Source organism: Anolis sagrei, chromosome X (assembly GCF_037176765.1).
Source record: "Anolis sagrei isolate rAnoSag1 chromosome X, rAnoSag1.mat, whole genome shotgun sequence".
Classification (NCBI taxonomy): domain Eukaryota; kingdom Metazoa; phylum Chordata; class Lepidosauria; order Squamata; family Dactyloidae; genus Anolis; species Anolis sagrei.
The window spans coordinates 65,329,024-65,345,384 of record NC_090034.1 but is presented as its reverse complement, the minus strand read 5'-3'; the positions used below and the strand labels follow the sequence as shown (position 1 = coordinate 65,345,384).

General features: G+C 41.9%; 1 protein-coding gene across 2 annotated transcripts in view; it reads right to left on the bottom strand.

Annotated features, from left to right (window-relative positions):
• Nucleotides 1-3,256: 3,256 nt before the first annotated feature.
• The window catches only part of LOC132780825 (YTH domain-containing family protein 2), a 31,894-nt gene continuing 18,789 nt past the window's right edge, over nucleotides 3,257-16,361 (bottom strand). For both annotated transcript variants that reach the window (XM_060784627.2, XM_060784626.2), the window contains one exon: nucleotides 3,257-4,143. In XM_060784627.2, the coding sequence (XP_060640610.2) occupies nucleotides 4,120-4,143 (24 nt within the window). In that variant the 3' untranslated portion in view covers nucleotides 3,257-4,119. The remainder of the gene's footprint in view (nucleotides 4,144-16,361) is intronic.

Genomic DNA, 16,361 nt, shown 5'->3' with positions numbered 1-16,361 from the left:
AACAGTGACAAATGCAAGCTACTCCACTTAGGCAGAAAAAACAAAATGCAAAGATACAGAATGGGGGATGCCTGGCTCGAGAGCAGTACATGTGAAAAAGATCTTGGAGTCCTCGTGGACAGCAAGTTAAACATGAGCCAACAATGTCATGTGGCGGCAAAAAAAGCCAATGGGATTTTGGCCTGCATCAATAGGAGCATAGTGTCTAGCTCTAGGGAAGTAATGCTACCCCTCTATTCTGCCTTGGTTAGACCACATCTGGAATATTGTGTCCAATTCTGTTGAAGAGAGAGATTGACAAGCTGGAATGTGTCCAGAGGAGGGTGAGTAAAATGATCAAGGGTCTGGAGAACAAGCCCTGTGAAGAGCAGCTTAAAGAGCTGTGCATGTTTAGCCTGAAGAAGAGAAGACTGAGAGGAGATATGATAGCCATGTATAAATATGTGAGGGGAAGTCACAGAGAGAAGGGAGCAAGCTTGTTTTCTGCTTCCCTGGAGACTAGGATGCAATGGAACAATGGCTTCAAACTACAAGAAAGGAGATTCCCCATCTGAACATGAGGAAGAACTTCCTGACTGTGAGAGCCATTCAGCAGTGGAACTCTCTGCCCCGGAATGTGGTGGAGGCTCCTTCTTCGGAAGTTTTTAAACAGAGGCTGGATGGCCATCTGTCAGGGGTGCTTTGAATGAAATATTCCTGCTTCCAGGCAGTGGGTTGGACTGGATGGCCCATGAGGTCTCTTCAGACTCTATGATTCTATGATAGGTACAATGAGGTAAAGAGTACTGAATTTGAATAAAATGAAATACCACAAAATACTGTGGTCTTTGTTCACCTTAATATCCTTTCCTGATAGCTGCAAAAGAGACCATGGAGGAACAACGCAAAATGGAAAAGGCACATTTAAGTTCCATGATTAGCTCAGCACCAACCACACATGGTCCATTCTCTCCTCTCTGACTATTCCCCTAGTAAAAGCAGAGCAGGGTCTCTTGTGATGTCCTACATGTATTTGGCTATCTTTCAGCTTCTGTTGAAGGACATGAAGTGCAACACAGTCAGTAAGTAATACTGGAACACAATCAAGCACTAAGACCTATTTTAGAGTTTATACAAGCTTTCTGAGCAGATTTCTTTTGCCAATTTAGTTCTGTTAGGAAACTTAAATGTTGCATTGCAGTTGTGCAAATCTCTGCAGAGTTTTACAACTGTGCACATATTATTTGCAGAATCTTATTCTAATGTTTGTCAAAATAAGGACACTGAGAAGCGCATGGTAGTATTAAACACAAAAGGCACAAGCAGCAACTCTGTACAGCAAATCACAGGGCTGACATTCATATTTGTCACAATACCTCAATCCTGATCAAGCCCTCATTAGCTTTAATCTAAATCATTGCTGTCCAACCTTTGGTCCTCTGGGTGTTTTGGACTCCAACTCCCAGAAGCCCTGGCCAGTTTGTCCAATGGTCAGGAATTCTGGAAACAGACGTCTAAAACACCTGGAGGACCAACGGTTGAGCACCACTGATCTAAACGTTTAAGGAAACGAGAGAATACCACTGTTCCATGTGACTTTGTCCAGATGTCATGTGGTGATGGTGAAGCAGACAAAGTTTCATGCTTGAGATCGGCTTTTAACAGCAGAGTTCATAATCACATAAACAGAAATGTCTCACCCCACAACTGGCTTATAATAGCAAATGAAACCAAAATGGCAATATAAATCAGGTTTGCAATAGACAACATCTGGCCTGTAAATAGGGAATAAACACGGCTCTAATGAACACAATTTCCTTAATTTTGTGACTACCTTGGCATTCATTCATAGAGGTATCCAACTGTTTCCAACAATGCTAGTATTAAAATAAAAAAGACTAGACCTAAAGGATCAGAGGTATGAAAGGCTCATTTCGGTTCATTACACAGTAGGTTCACCAGATGCTGCCGACTGGAAGGTGACAGGTTCAAAGCTCAAGTTGGATTGAGCACCCGACTGTTAAGCCTAGCATACTATCTACATAAGCAGTTCGAAACCAGCTGAGTTGTGAGTAGAAATCACAGGGAGCACTTAAAAGTGGGGAGGTATTTTACGACACCATAAAAATCCCAGCAGCCAAAGAGCAAGTAGGAAATACTGATCTGGCCGGGGTGGTGCATGCCTTGGTCACCTCCAGATTGGATTACTGTAATGCGCTCTACGTGGAGCTGCCCTTGAAGACGTCTCGGAAATTCCAACTGGTCCAATGGGCAGCAGCCAGGATGTTAACCGGGGCTCATTACAGAGAGAGGTCAACCCTCCTGTTTAAGGAGCTCCACTGGCTGCCGTTTATTTTCCGAGTCCAATTTAAGGTGCAGGTGCTTACCTACAAAGCCCTGAACGGATTGGGGCCACCCTACCTGCGTGACCGCATTGTTGTCTACGAACCCACACGTTCACTCCGGTCATCTGGAGAGGCCCTGCTCGTGGTCCCGCCCGCGTCACAAGCGCGCTTGGCGGGGACACGAGACAGGGCCTTTTCTGTGGTGGCCCCCCGACTTTGGAACGCCCTCCTGAAAGATCTCAGACAGGCCCCTACATTGGCAGTCTTCAGAAAGAATTCGAAGACTTGGCTTTTCCGATGTGCCTTTTCAGATTAGGAACCCCCAGCACCAAGTCCTTGAAGCACTTAGGTAGAACCAGATCACTGCACACTGTACACTGTCCTTACTTTATAATCCTACATTTCTCCCGCTACATCAGCACTTTTAACCATGTACCCCTATCCTGGCCGGCCTAGTTTTAAATTGTGTCCCGTTGTATTGTTACTGTTATTGTTTTCTTGCTTAACTGTTTTTAATTTGCTTTATATATTGTATTGTTTTATTGTGTTTTTGGGGCTTCGGCCTGTGTAAGCCGCATCGAATCCCTTGGGAGATGCTAGCGGGGTACAAATAAAGTTAATTATAAATACGATCAAAATCACTCGGTGTCATAGTGGATGAAGTGACAGCTCCCCCCCCGGGGCCGGAATCGAGCCTCCAGGCACCAAAGTAATTTCTACTTCAAAATACCTCTATCGGTCTGTATGTCTAGAAAACAGCACTGAATGTTTGCCATGTATAAGTGCACCCTGAGTCCTCTTCGGGGTGAGAATGGCAGAATATAAATACTGTAAATCAATCAATCAATTCCAAAATGTATTCCTCATGTGCGGCCTCTGCGTCCAAGCAGTGAAGCAGAAGCCTGCACACTAAAAACTAAGGTGCCAAGTAGTGATGCTCAACAGGATCTCACGTTTATTATTGAGAAGTGATTAATGGTGAAAGAAAGGCAGTGCCCATTCCTCATTGGCTTAACAAGAAAACTGAAGGAACATTCACTACACATTACAATATTTTTTCCAAAATTAATTTTCCTGTAAACAAACATGTTTTTACATGTTCTTAGCCTTCAAATCAAATCAAGCCAGACTTAATCTGTAATCCATATAATGCACAAGAACAGAACATTTCTTAGCACTTTTTGTATTTGACTTTTGAGAGAGAAAATGAACCACCCATCAGACACAACCTTGTAGACACATTCCATTCAGATCTTCTAGGCGTAAAAAACCCTCAAGTTCTTCATAAACTTCCTCTTCTGGTCCATGGAAAAAAGTCATCCATTCCACTTTCCATGGAAAAGGTCCAAAAGAAAGTCACAACTCGGTGTTCCAAGTGCAATTAAAAAAAAAACAATGGGAAGAGGGATTCAGAAGGCCAGGAAAACAAGAAAGCAGCAGGATTTAAAAATTAGAGAAAAAGGTATATGCCACTGGCAGACTTCAAAATCCAATAATATAGTAAAAAGGGCGGGGGAGGGAACAAAAACAAAGTTTATGCTCTGAAATCACAACCAAAGCCAAAAGAAGGGGACAGTTTTCACCTCTACTCTACCTAGAAGGGCTGTTTTTGTTTTTAAGTCCTATGTCTCTTATGAAATTCCAATACATTTCTTAAACAGTTAAGTTTGTAAGAGTTTATATGAAGTCAATGAAATAAGTCCTAATTCTCTCTGGTATATAATTTGTCTTCCTTTCTGAAAGATACCCAAGATGCAACACCTCTGCTGCAGTTTCGGAGGAAGGATCCAGTTGTTTATTTGATACGGCCTTGGCGCTCCTATAGGCAAGAGAAAGGAAAAACTAAGCGTTAATATAAAGCCTTAATTTATATTTTTCTCTTAAACAAAAAGACAATTTTAAAGAAATCAATTCTTTACACGACATTCAGACAAACTGAATTTTTAATGTCCCAAATATACATATGCAAATATCCCACAGGTATCTGAGTAAACCCTAAGTAAGACATTTTGAGGTATTTTCTCCACAAAACATCTTGACATAAAAACTCCTTCCACCGCTTCTCCTCTCCCTTGCATGTTCCATCTTCTAATTACTAAGAAATTATAAATCTCTTACACTTATTCTGCTTTCCTCCCAACTCCATGTAGCCAAGAAGATAAGCATTTTAGTACAACCACACACCAGGCAGTGATAGTAACAGAGCAGTCCCTACATAAAGTTGAAGGAATGTGAAGATAGCTTCTAAAAAAACAAATCAAGCCAAAGTTTAATGAAAATAATATTTGACAATTATCAACCCATGGGTGATGAAGGTTACTATTCTAGTACAGCAATTGTCTGGCCACAAACTTTGAAGGCTGTTGAGTCGCATAATCCAGCAGCTGTAACCTAGCAAAGTGTTCCAAACTTATTTTATCATGAACTCTCCAGATACCTCTGCAGAGGAGGGAGTGAATTTCAACTAGAATGTTGACCTTGTCAGCAGATGTACATTTCAGAAAATGCACCACATACACTGCAGAGTATCTGTATTGGTAACCATTTTGAGATAGAAAGTTTTGGTTGTGCTCCTTAAAGGTCTATGGTGCAATGTGAGAGCCATTTCAAAATGTTTCCACAGAATTCTAAGATCTGCTATAGTTGTGCCCCATCTTTTTGGGAGTCTTTTTTAGCTTCTGCTAGGAAAACTGACTCTTGTCTAAAGCACTAGAGTTATAGCCCCTAGAAATGCAAATGGAGATAAAATCTTTAGTCTACAAAGAATTTGGGATTCAGTTTCGATCAAGCATGGGCCAACTTTGGCCCGTCCTCCAAGTGTTTTGGACTTCAACTCCAAAATATCTGGAGGGGGTTATCTTTAGCACAGCAGGTTAATCACCAGCTGCAGTAAATCTTGCCAATCAAAAGGTTGACAGCTCGAAGCCAGGTCAGGGTGAGCTCCTGACCTTCAGCCCAGCTCCCTCGCCCACCTAGTGGACTGAAAACAGTAATGTAAGTAGATGAATAGGAACTGCATTAAGCGGGGAAGTATTTTAGGCATGGCGATTTGGATTAAAGTTTACAAACAAAGAAAGCTCTTCAGCAAGGAGATGGAGCAACAGTACCCTCCTGGGCCAGAACTGAGCATTGCCTCCAAATATTCCAAATGATGGGGGGAAGCCTATATATGCCTCTATCTGTTGTCTTGTCTTGTCATTGTACAATCGGCACTGAATGTTTTCCATATATATGTTTTGTAATCTACCCTGTGTCCCCTTTGGGGTGAGAAGGGCAAAATATAAGTACTCACAATTCCTAAGTTGGTAGGCTGTTAGGAATTGTGGGATCTGGGAATCCAAAACACCTGGTGGGAGAGTTAAAGTTGGTTCATGCCTGAGATATACTATGATTTAATGTATTTTCCATGCTGTTAATCTATATATATATATAAAATCCAAAAGGGCGTTGTTAGGGGCGCAAAACGTGGAAAACCCTGGACGAAAAATCACCAAACTTGGCGTACGCATACCTCAAACCACAAGGTATGCAGAACACTCATCACCACTCTAAAAAACATAACAACAAACTCACAATTACACAACCAAACGGAGCATGAGCAGAGGCGTCCCGGCGCGAGTCGCCTGGCGCGCGCACATGGCCGCACCACGCCCCCTCCGCAAAAGCCACACCCCCTCCAATCGCCGCCCCACCCCTTCTCCCATGCCAAACCGAACGCGGCCTAGGCGCTGACGCTGAAGCCCCGGCCTGGGAGTGGGAGCTTGCCCGCCTGTGCACGCTGGGGGCCGGCCTGGTGCACATGCGGCGCAGGGGGCTGTCCACCTTCCATGGGCCCGGACAGCTGGTGGCCTTCCCGGGGCTGGACCAGCGGAGGCTGCCCAGGAGGCCCCTGCTGCGCACCTTCGTGGCCCGCCCGGGAGAGGCTGCGACCCACCTCTCCCGAGGACAGCCCTTCGGCCTCCACCACGCCCAGCCCAGGCCGCCCCCGCACACCGGCGTCTGGCTCCAGGGAAGGAAGGACGCCACCATCGGGGACGATGAGGAACGGGAAGGAGGGAAGGAAGCGGGTGAGGGAAGGAAGGACAGAAATGAGGGGAAGGGGTGTAAATAGGAAGGAAGGAAGGAAGGAAGGAAGGAAGGAAGGAAGGAAGGAAGGAAGAAAAGAAGGAAACAAAGAAGAAAAGTGGGAAAGGGGAAGGGAAGGTGTAGGAAGGAAGGAATGAAGGAAGGCAGGTATATCAGAGAAGAAAGGTAGGAAATAAACAAAAGGAGGGAAGGGGAAGGGAAGGTGTATGAAAAAGGGAAGGTGTATGAAAAAGGGAAGGAAGGAGAAGTTGGGAAAGTATATGAGGGAAGAAAGGTAGGAAAGAAAGAAGAAAGAGAGAGTAGGAGCATGGGAAAGAAGGGAGAAAGGAAGGAAGGAAAAAGAAAGGAGCAGAAAGTGAGGTGTAGGAACGAAGGAAAGGAAGGAAGAAAGGACAGAAGAAAAGAGAAGGGGGAAAAGAAATGAAGAAGAGAAAGGGAGGGAAGGAAAGAAAGAAAGAAAAGGAAGTATGGAACTACAGAGCGAAGGAAAGAAGGAAGGAAAGAGAGGGAAGAAAGGAGACAAAGAGGAAGGAAAAGAGAAAGGGAGGAGGAAGGAAAGAGGTACAGAAGGAAGGAGGAGAGAAGGAGACGCAGCAAAGGAAAAAGAGAAAGAAGGAGAGAAAGACGCAGGGAAGGAAAGAAATAAGGAGAAGGAAGGATGAAAGCAAACAGCTAAGGAAGGAAGTACACACGTAGAGAAGGAAGAAAGGAAAGAAGAAAACGGAATGAAGGAAGGAGTGAAAGAAGCAGAGAAAGAGGGAGAGAAGGCCGGCTACAGCAACGCATGGTGAGTAAAGCTAGTTACATCTAAATATGACATGCTACTCTCAGCTACCATGATTTGACATTTACACAAATCAACTAACAAACCCACTAGATCCACATGTATAAATCAAAGCAATTTAGCCACTGGAAACACAATTAGGTCACATACTCTTACCCTCACATGTTAATTTATTCCTTCATTTCCTTATTCAGGCAAACCACAGTGTGCTGTGGCAGTCCAAATCAGAAAAAGTGACCCCTCTTCAAACCAGAATTGGCCACCTAATTTGCATAAAAGATATACTTCTGTCCCAAAGTATATATAATGTTCTCTTGGAACATGTGAATGCAAGGTATATATCTAATAACCAAATCACCATATCTCTCATTTTGAGCTAAGCCAAGGACTTGTGTCCGGAGAAGTGTATTTCTGCATCTGTTAATACAAACGGGTCCAAGATATTGCTAGTCTCCTTACACTTGGCAAACCATATTCGATAGTATGAAAGAATTAGCCCATACTGCTGAGGATGATCCTGTAGCCAATAGAAAGGTTTCAAGAATGGCATCTTGTGCTTTTGTCATGCAAACACAACTCTTGACACAGGACAGTCAATCACTCATGACATGGCAATTACTATCACATAGAATCATAGAATCATAGAATCAAAGAGTTGGAAGAGACCTCATGGGCCATCCAGTCCAACCCCCTGCCAAGAAGCAGGAATATTGTATTCAAATCACCCCTGACAGATGGCCATCCAGCCTCTGTTTAAAAGCTTCCAAAGAAGGAGCCTCCACCACACTCCGGGGCAGAGAGTTCCACTGCTGAACGGCTCTCACAGTCAGGAAGTTCTTCCTCATGTTCAGATGGAATCTCCTCTCTTGTAGTTTGAAGCCATTGTTCCGTGTCCTAGTCTCCAGGGAAGCAGGAAACAAACTTACTCCCTCCTCCCTGTGGCTTCCTCTCACATATTTATACATGGCTATCATAACCCCTCTCAGCCTTCTCTTCTTCAGGCTAAACATAAAACCTTAGATACAATCTAGAAATCAGAAAAAGCACCTAATGAAAATCCTCTACTTCAGTGGTTCTCAACCTGTGGGTCCCCAGGTGTTTTGGCCTACAACTCCCAGAAATCCCAGGCACTTTACCAGCTGTTAGAATTTCTGGGAGTTGAAGGCCAAAACATCTGGGGACCCACAGGTTGAGAACCACTGCTCTACTCCCTTCAAAAGTGAAAGGCCTACATAAAGAAATGTTGTCGAAAATATTTTAAGAACTGTAAATATTAATATACGTTTATATGGAAATCACTATAAATCTACATAGGATAGTAGGTTAGATATTGGATTTCATAGGTCAGATATTGGATTTCATGGGTAGAAGGGAGGACAGAAGCTGTAGAAAAAAACAATTGTTTGTATCCGCCCCAATAAGAACATAACACACTAGTTTAGCATCACCTGCACTTGTTGCCTGTTAATCTGCCAGCCCAATCTATAGTACCAATATTAAGTTTTAAAGACTTTGGGCTGATTCAATTTACTGATGCTCTTGTTTTGTTTTGTTTTTTTCAAATGTGATAGCTAGAACTCAGAAATTATAGATCACTTTAACTCAGAAGTGGGCAAAATGGGGCCCAAGAGCCCCATGTAGCCCTCCAGACTAAAATGTGTAGCCCTTGAGGCTCTGGATCCTCCAGCAAAGCTAAGACCCTAGTGCAGTGGTTCTCAACCTGGGGTCCCCAGATGTTTTTGGCCTACAACTCCCGGAAAGCCTAGCCAGTTTACCAGCTGTTAGGATTTCTGGGAGTTGGAGGCCAAAAACACCTGGGGACCCCAGGTTGAGAACCACTGCCCTAGTGTTTTAGACAGAAATGATGCAAGTCATGCTTTAGCTCAGATGCCTTGGCTTGCCGCAGCAAATAAATGTTGTGCAAATGCTCTTAGCTCTTCCTTCCCTACCGGACTCTCTTCAGTCCAAGCTTAACATCTAATCCATCACCTGGATGACCTACCAACTCCCTCCTTCCATTGTTTGCATCAGAGTCCTGGTTTAATTACTTTCATAAAACAAGAAATGTAAACATTTAAAAGGAAGCAGTCCCCAAGTACTAGTTCCTGATGCCTGAATACGGTCTCTCACATGACCCAAAGTTTGTTATTTGTTTGTTTATTTATGACATTTATATGCTGTCCTTCTCACCCCGAAGGGGACTCAGAGTGGCTTATAAGTAATATACAATACAATAAATAAAATAAATACCGTATATTCCGGCATATAAGACGACTGGGCGTATAAGACGACCCCCAACTTTTCCAGTTAAAATATAGAGTTTGAGATTTACTCGCTGTATAAGACCACCCCTCTTTCAATGCACACCAAATAAAAAAATTAAAAAATCAGATTTGAATTCAATATGGTAATTTTAATTCAAATGCTTATGACATGCAGGTTCCTATGAGAGGGACATTGTACCTTACATTGTACATTACAGTTGCTCTTCCTCCCTTGAATTTCATTTACACTCTGGGTCCTTTACATCATGCTGGCAAGTATGAAAGCAAGCTTTAAATGGTTCAGATTACATTTATGTTGGCATAGAAGCTTGCATGCAAATAGAAGTCAGGCTTTGTATGTATTATGAGTACTAAGGTGATAGCAAAGCATTTGTAGAATTTTTATCTATAAGCAGTTTTTATAAATCAGGATCTCCTATCAGAAGAGAGGGGCAGATTGGACCCTAATCCTTCAAAAATGTAGCATTTGGCATGGCACATGTTTACTAGGTCACATCTTGACATTTCTTCATCTTTAAATCACTGTGACAGCTTGAATTGTTTTAGAGTTTCTCAAGAACACAGCCAAGTGATGTTTAATTGTTAGAAGGGGAAAAGAGAACAGAAAAGAGGAAGGGGGATGCTGGGTAAATAAGAGCTTTCAAGTTTGACTTCTGTCAAAAATTAAATGCAAAGATACAGGATAGGGGATGCATGGCTCGAGAGCAGTACATGTGAAACGGCGGCAAAAAAAAAGCCAATGGGATGTTGGCCTGCATCAATAGGAGTCTAGTGTCTAGATCACGGGAAGTCCTGCTCCCCATGCTCTATTCTGCCTTGGTTAGACCACACCTGGAATACTGTGTCCAATTCTGGGCACCACAGTTGAAGAGAGATATTGACAAGCTGGAATGTGTCGAGAGGAGGGCAACTAAAATGATCAAGGGTCTGGAGAACAAGCCCTATGAGGAGTGGCTTAAAGAGCTGGGCATGTTTAGCTTTAAGAAGAGAAGGCTGAGAGGAGACATGCTAGCCATGTATAAATATGTGAGAGGAAATCACAGGGAGGAGGGAGCAAGCTTGTTTCCTGCTGCCCTGGAGACTAGGACGCAAGGAAACAATGGCTTCAAACTACAAGAGAGGAGATTCCATTTGAACATGAGGAAGAACTTCCTGACTGTGAGAGATGTCCAGCAGTGGAACTCTCTGCCTCGGAGAGTGGTAGAGGTTCCTTCTTTGGAAGCTTTTAAACAGAGGCCGCTGAGGGAGGCAAAACTGGAGCGGGGAGGCAGTGGGAGAAGAGGACAATTTTCCTGCTTCTTGGTAGAATGGGGTTGGACTACATGTCCCATGAGGTCTCTTCCAACTGTATGATTCTATGATTCAAAGCAGGGACATATCTGGCCCATCCTCTGTTCGGATATCAGCCAACAAGGAAATGCCTTACATCAAGAAATAGCTTACTAAGATCTACAGAGATACTCACAGGGATACCTCAGCAAGCAAGAGTCCAAAAGTGGCAGGCTAAAACCCAGAGCCTCGATCCATAGCTGATACCGAATGAGAAACTCCCCCCTGGGCACAATAAAGACTGGGTGATTTGGAAGGCGCTGAACAGACTGCGCTTTGGCACCATGATATGCAGAGCCAATCTTAAGAAATGTGGCCACAAAGTGGAATCCACGACATGCGAGTGTGGAGAAGAGCAAACCACTGACCACCTGCTGCAATACAACCTGAGCCCTGCTACATGCACAATGAACGACCTTCTTATAGTAACACCAGAGTGGGCAGCTACTGGTCAAAGGACATTTCATCAACTACCAGGCTTGCAAACTTTGTGTTTTGTTTGTTTGTTTGTTAAAAAATGCAATACAACTGTTTGGTTTGCTCTTGACACGATAAATAAAAAAAAAATACCGTGGCCGGCATGGAGTTGGCTCCGCCTCCGCTCTCAAGCCCAGCTGCCACAGAAGCCAAAGCTGGAGTGGCGGGGATGGGAGAGCTCGCCTCTGGCAGCTCCGCCCCGCTCTCCGTGGAGGGCCCCGCCCCCTGCTCTGACTTCGACTCCTGACGCATTACCAGGCTGGCTGGGGGTGTTTGCGTGCTGTGCTGTCCCTGGTCTGCTGCTAGTTTCGCCTCTAGTCTCAAGGCTGCCGAGGGAGCCAAAACCGGAGCGGGGAGGCAGTGGGAGAAGAGGACCCCACCCCTTGTGACTCTGCCCCAAGCTCCGGTTTTGGCTCCCTCGGCAGCCTTGAGACCAGAGGCGAAGCTAGCAGCAGACCAGGGACAGCACAGCACGCAAACACCCCCCAGCCAGCCTGGTAATGCAGCAGGAGTCGAAGCCGGAGCGGGGGGTGGGGGCAGGAGGGGCGGGGCCCCCATGGGGGGCGGGGCCAGAGCAGCCCGAGGCGAGCTCTCCCGCCCCCGCCGCTCTGGCTGTGGCTCCTGCGGCAGCTGGGCTTGAGGGCGGAGGCAGAGTCAACTGCATGCCGGACACGGTGAACACAACCCAGTAGGCTACCACGCTGCCGGCTTGGTAGAAAAGCCTTCCGCTCCTCCTCCTCCTCGCCCATCCCTCCCTCCCTCCGCCCTCCTCTTCCTCAGGCTCCACCACGCGGAGATGCCAAGGGCGGGGGAGGCGAGGGAAAAATGAGCCGACGGAGTTTATACCGGGGTACAAGACGACTCCCCACTTTTGAGATGATTTTCCTGGCTTAGAAAGTCATCTTGTACCCCGAAATATACGGTACAATATCGTCCTGAACCCCTCTCTACTCTGGTCCCAGAGTAGCAGTTGGTATTGGGGGGAGGGGCTCCCAACTGATGACACTGAAGACAACATGGCCCTGTCTTCTTGGCCCCTCTCTTTACTCTGGTTCCAATTCATAAAGTTACTCACTGATATGCCAGAGAATTTTATGCCAAATATCATTCCTTTCAAAGATTACACAGCAGAAATCACACATTAGTGTAAAAACAGACCCTCGGCTTAGATTCAAGTCAATAAATTTCCCAGTTTTTGTGATAAAATTAGGTGCCTTGGCTTATATTCGGGTTGGCTTATACTTGAGTATATATGGTATTTTAGACCTGGCAGTGTTTTTTATGTGGCCTAAAGAAAAATTGAGTTTTTAGGCGCTTAATATAATTGTTTTTACAGATAAACCTCAGCAGCCTGAGGTTTAGGGAATGTTTTTTAAATTATTTATAGCTTAATATATAAATTTGTTTAGCTATGATATGTATTGTGTGTTATCTGTTCAGTCGCCTCGGGGAGATAGGGCGGGTTATAAATAAAGCATTATTCATTATTATTATTATTATTATTATTATTATTAGGTTCATGATGTTTTTGTGGATGTTTTTATGTTATGCTTATTTTTGCTGTTTTAGCCTTGTACACCACTTTGAATCCCATCCATGGGAGAAAAAGTGGGATAAAATTAATTAATTAATTAATAAAAAGCACACAACATTCTTCCTTGTCCACTTTTATATCCCTCATTCCCCAATTCTCTTTTATATTCAATAGGATTTCCAGTGCAAATATAAAAATTAGTGGGGATAGTGGACAACCTTGTTATGTTTATTTATAGGGAATTCCTTTGTCTGAAGTCCAATTATCAGAATCCTTGCTCTTTGTTGCTCATATATGGGGTCTATCACAATTTGGAACTGAAAGCCAATGTCCACTTCTTTAAATAGTGATTTTTAAAAGTCCCAATTTAGATTATCAAATGTCTTCTCCGTGTCCAATGATAGTAATGCTAATTCTTTCTGATGGTGAGTTTCATAATACTCAATTGTGTCCAAAATGATCCTTACATTATCTCTCATATTTCTATTTGGGAGGAAGCCTGTCTGACCCTTGCTTTTCCAGTCATTTAAGAATTCTTTGAATCTATTAGCCAAAATATTAAAATTTTGTAATCAGTATTTAATAGGGATATTGGGCGATAGTTATGGACAACGTCCGTCTTTGTATCTTCTTTGTGAATCATAACTATTTTTGCCATTTCCCTGGAGTCCAGTATTACTTTAGCAGTTAGGGCCATATTCATTGTTTTCTTAAGATAATAAATTATTTCTTCTTGCTTTGTTTTATAGAAACTCAGTGTATCCATCTGGGCCGGATGGTACAGCAAGAATACAATTTTCCTACTTTCCTATCTTCTTGAAAATATTCACCCTCTTTCCATGTATTCTATACTATCTCAATAAAATAAAAAGTATTTCAAAAAAAGAATATAAATCAGGGCGTTCGTTGATTATGTAATATGTGTAATTGAGGACCCAAAAAACAGCACACAGAGTTGGCTTCATAAAATTAAAGAATTTGGACGATTGAAAAACAACGATCCTAACAAAAAAATCCAAAAAGAATCAAGAAAAACTACATGAAAAGACTGGATTGAAAATCTCAACGAAAATTAAATATCTAGGAATTTGGATTACAGCTAGCAACACACAGCTATTAGAAAATAAACTATATGCAGAAATGGAAAGAAATAAGGAATTGGAAAACTTGAAAATTTTGAACCTATGTTGGGTCGAATAGCAGTTATAAAAATGAATTTACTTCCCAAAATGCTCTATTTGTTCCAAAATCATTCTATAACTCAAAATACAAAAATATTTAAAGAATGGAACAAAGATTTGATGAAATTTATATGGAAAGGTAAAAAACTAAGAATCAAATTTATAATTATGATAGATTCCAAAAGTAGAGGAGGATGTGGCCACCCAGACTTTAAACTTTATTTTGAAGCTTGTGCACTAGCCTGGATCAAGGAGTAATCAAATCTTACAAAAGTTAAGGCTTCGACTTGAAGGTTTCGACTTGAGAAGAGGGTGGCATTCCTATTTGTAGTACGGGAAAGCCAAAGTGGAACAAAAATTGGTAATCATTTTATTAGGTCGTCACTCATCAAGGTTTGGGGAAAATATAAAAGAAACTTTCACTTTAAAATCCCATTGTGGCTATCCCCCTTGGAGGCCAATCAGAGAAGGATGTTGAACTGGATGAAATGGCCCACTTATAAAGAAATGTTGACTAAAAAAGGGAATGCTCCAGCTGAGAACACAAGAAAGGTTATTGCAAGGCTATACAAACATTTCATGGTTTCAATATATGCAAATTAAGGAGTGTTATAATTCAGATAAAAATAGGTTTCAGCGAAAATGAAAACTTTGGGGAGAAATTGATACAAACGGAAAAGAAGATCATAACAAAAATATACAACAAACTAATTGGCTGGGCCACAGAAACAGAGGAGATTAAAAACTATGATAAAATGGGCAAGAAACACTAGTAGACTTATTAAATTAAAGGAATGGGAGCAAATATGGACTAAGAAATTAAAATATAATTACGCCTGAGATTTGAAAGAAAAATGGTTAAAGATAATACATTTGTGGTATATGACTCCCAAGAAATTAGGAATAATGTACAAAAAGATAGACAATAAGTGCTGGAAATGTCACATGAAGGGTCCTACTACCATATGTGGTGGACCTGTGATAAAGTATCTAATTATTGGAAAATTATCCACAGATAATGCCACAGGATAATAAAAATTGATTTCTTAATGAATCTAGAATATTATTTATTAGGAAGGTTCGACACAGAAGAAATGGTGGATCCCGATAAAGATAAATTATTTACATTCTTTACAACTGCAGCTAGGATAGTTCTTGCAAAACACTGGAAATCAGAGGTTATACCATCTAAGGAACTATGGTTAGATAAAATATTGGAGATAAAAGATATGGATAAACTAACTTTTTTAAAAGAACAATACTGGAAGAGCAATAAAAATGATAGACTTGACAATTTTTGAAGAATATATAAAGATCAGAAACTAAACAAGAAAAAAAGAGTGCAGATAGAAAATGATGAAAAAGGGAAATAGACTCTACAATTTAAGTAATGTATGTGGTCAGAAGAACTGAACAAAAGAAAGAAGAATGGAAGTTAAACCCTTTTTTTCTTCCATCCTTTCCCTCTCCATAACATTTTCCCCAAACCCCCTTTCCTCCCCTCCTCCTCTTTAGAACCCCCCCTTCCCCCCCAGAAACCCTTATGTACTACTTACTTTCTTTGTTTTATTGTAATGCAAAAAAATCTTTAATAAAATACTTTTTAAAAAAAAAGCACACATGAATATTGATACCATATATTTTATATGGCAATGACAAACCATTCACTTTTTTCTTGCCTAAGAAAACCACGTAGAATTAGTGGGGTAGCCAGAACTTGAAGGAACACTTAGAGAAATGACTAATTCAAACTGTATTATTGAGAAAGAGGTTGAGAAAGATTGTATATTAGTCCCTTTTCTTTTTTAGTTTTTATATGCTCAAGAGTTAGGATATATTTATTAAAATATATTTATGGAGATATGACATTATGTTCAATAAGTGGGTATAACATTACTAAAAATATAAGCATCTTTTTATAAACAATAACTTATTCTGGGTTCTTGTAGTTTTTTTCGGGCTATATGGCCATGTTCTAGAGGCATGTTCTCCTGACGTTTCGCCTGCATCTATGGCAAGCATCCTCAAAGGTAGTGAGGTCTGTTGGAACTAGGAAAAAGGGGTTTATATATGTGTGGAATGACCAGGGTGGGACAAAGGACTCTTGTCTGTTGGAGCTAGATGTGAATGTTTCAACTGACTACCTTGATTAGCATTTGATTGCCTGGCAGTGCCTGGAGCAATCTTTTGTTGAGAGGTGATTAGATGTCCTTGTTTGTTTCCTCTCTGTTGTTGTGCTGTTCTAATTTTAGAGTTTTTTAATACTGGTAACTTTTTCATTTTGATCAATTTAAAGTAACAAACTTGTCAAGAAAACCATGTACAGATCATATGATATATTATACAGGAACTGCATCAATC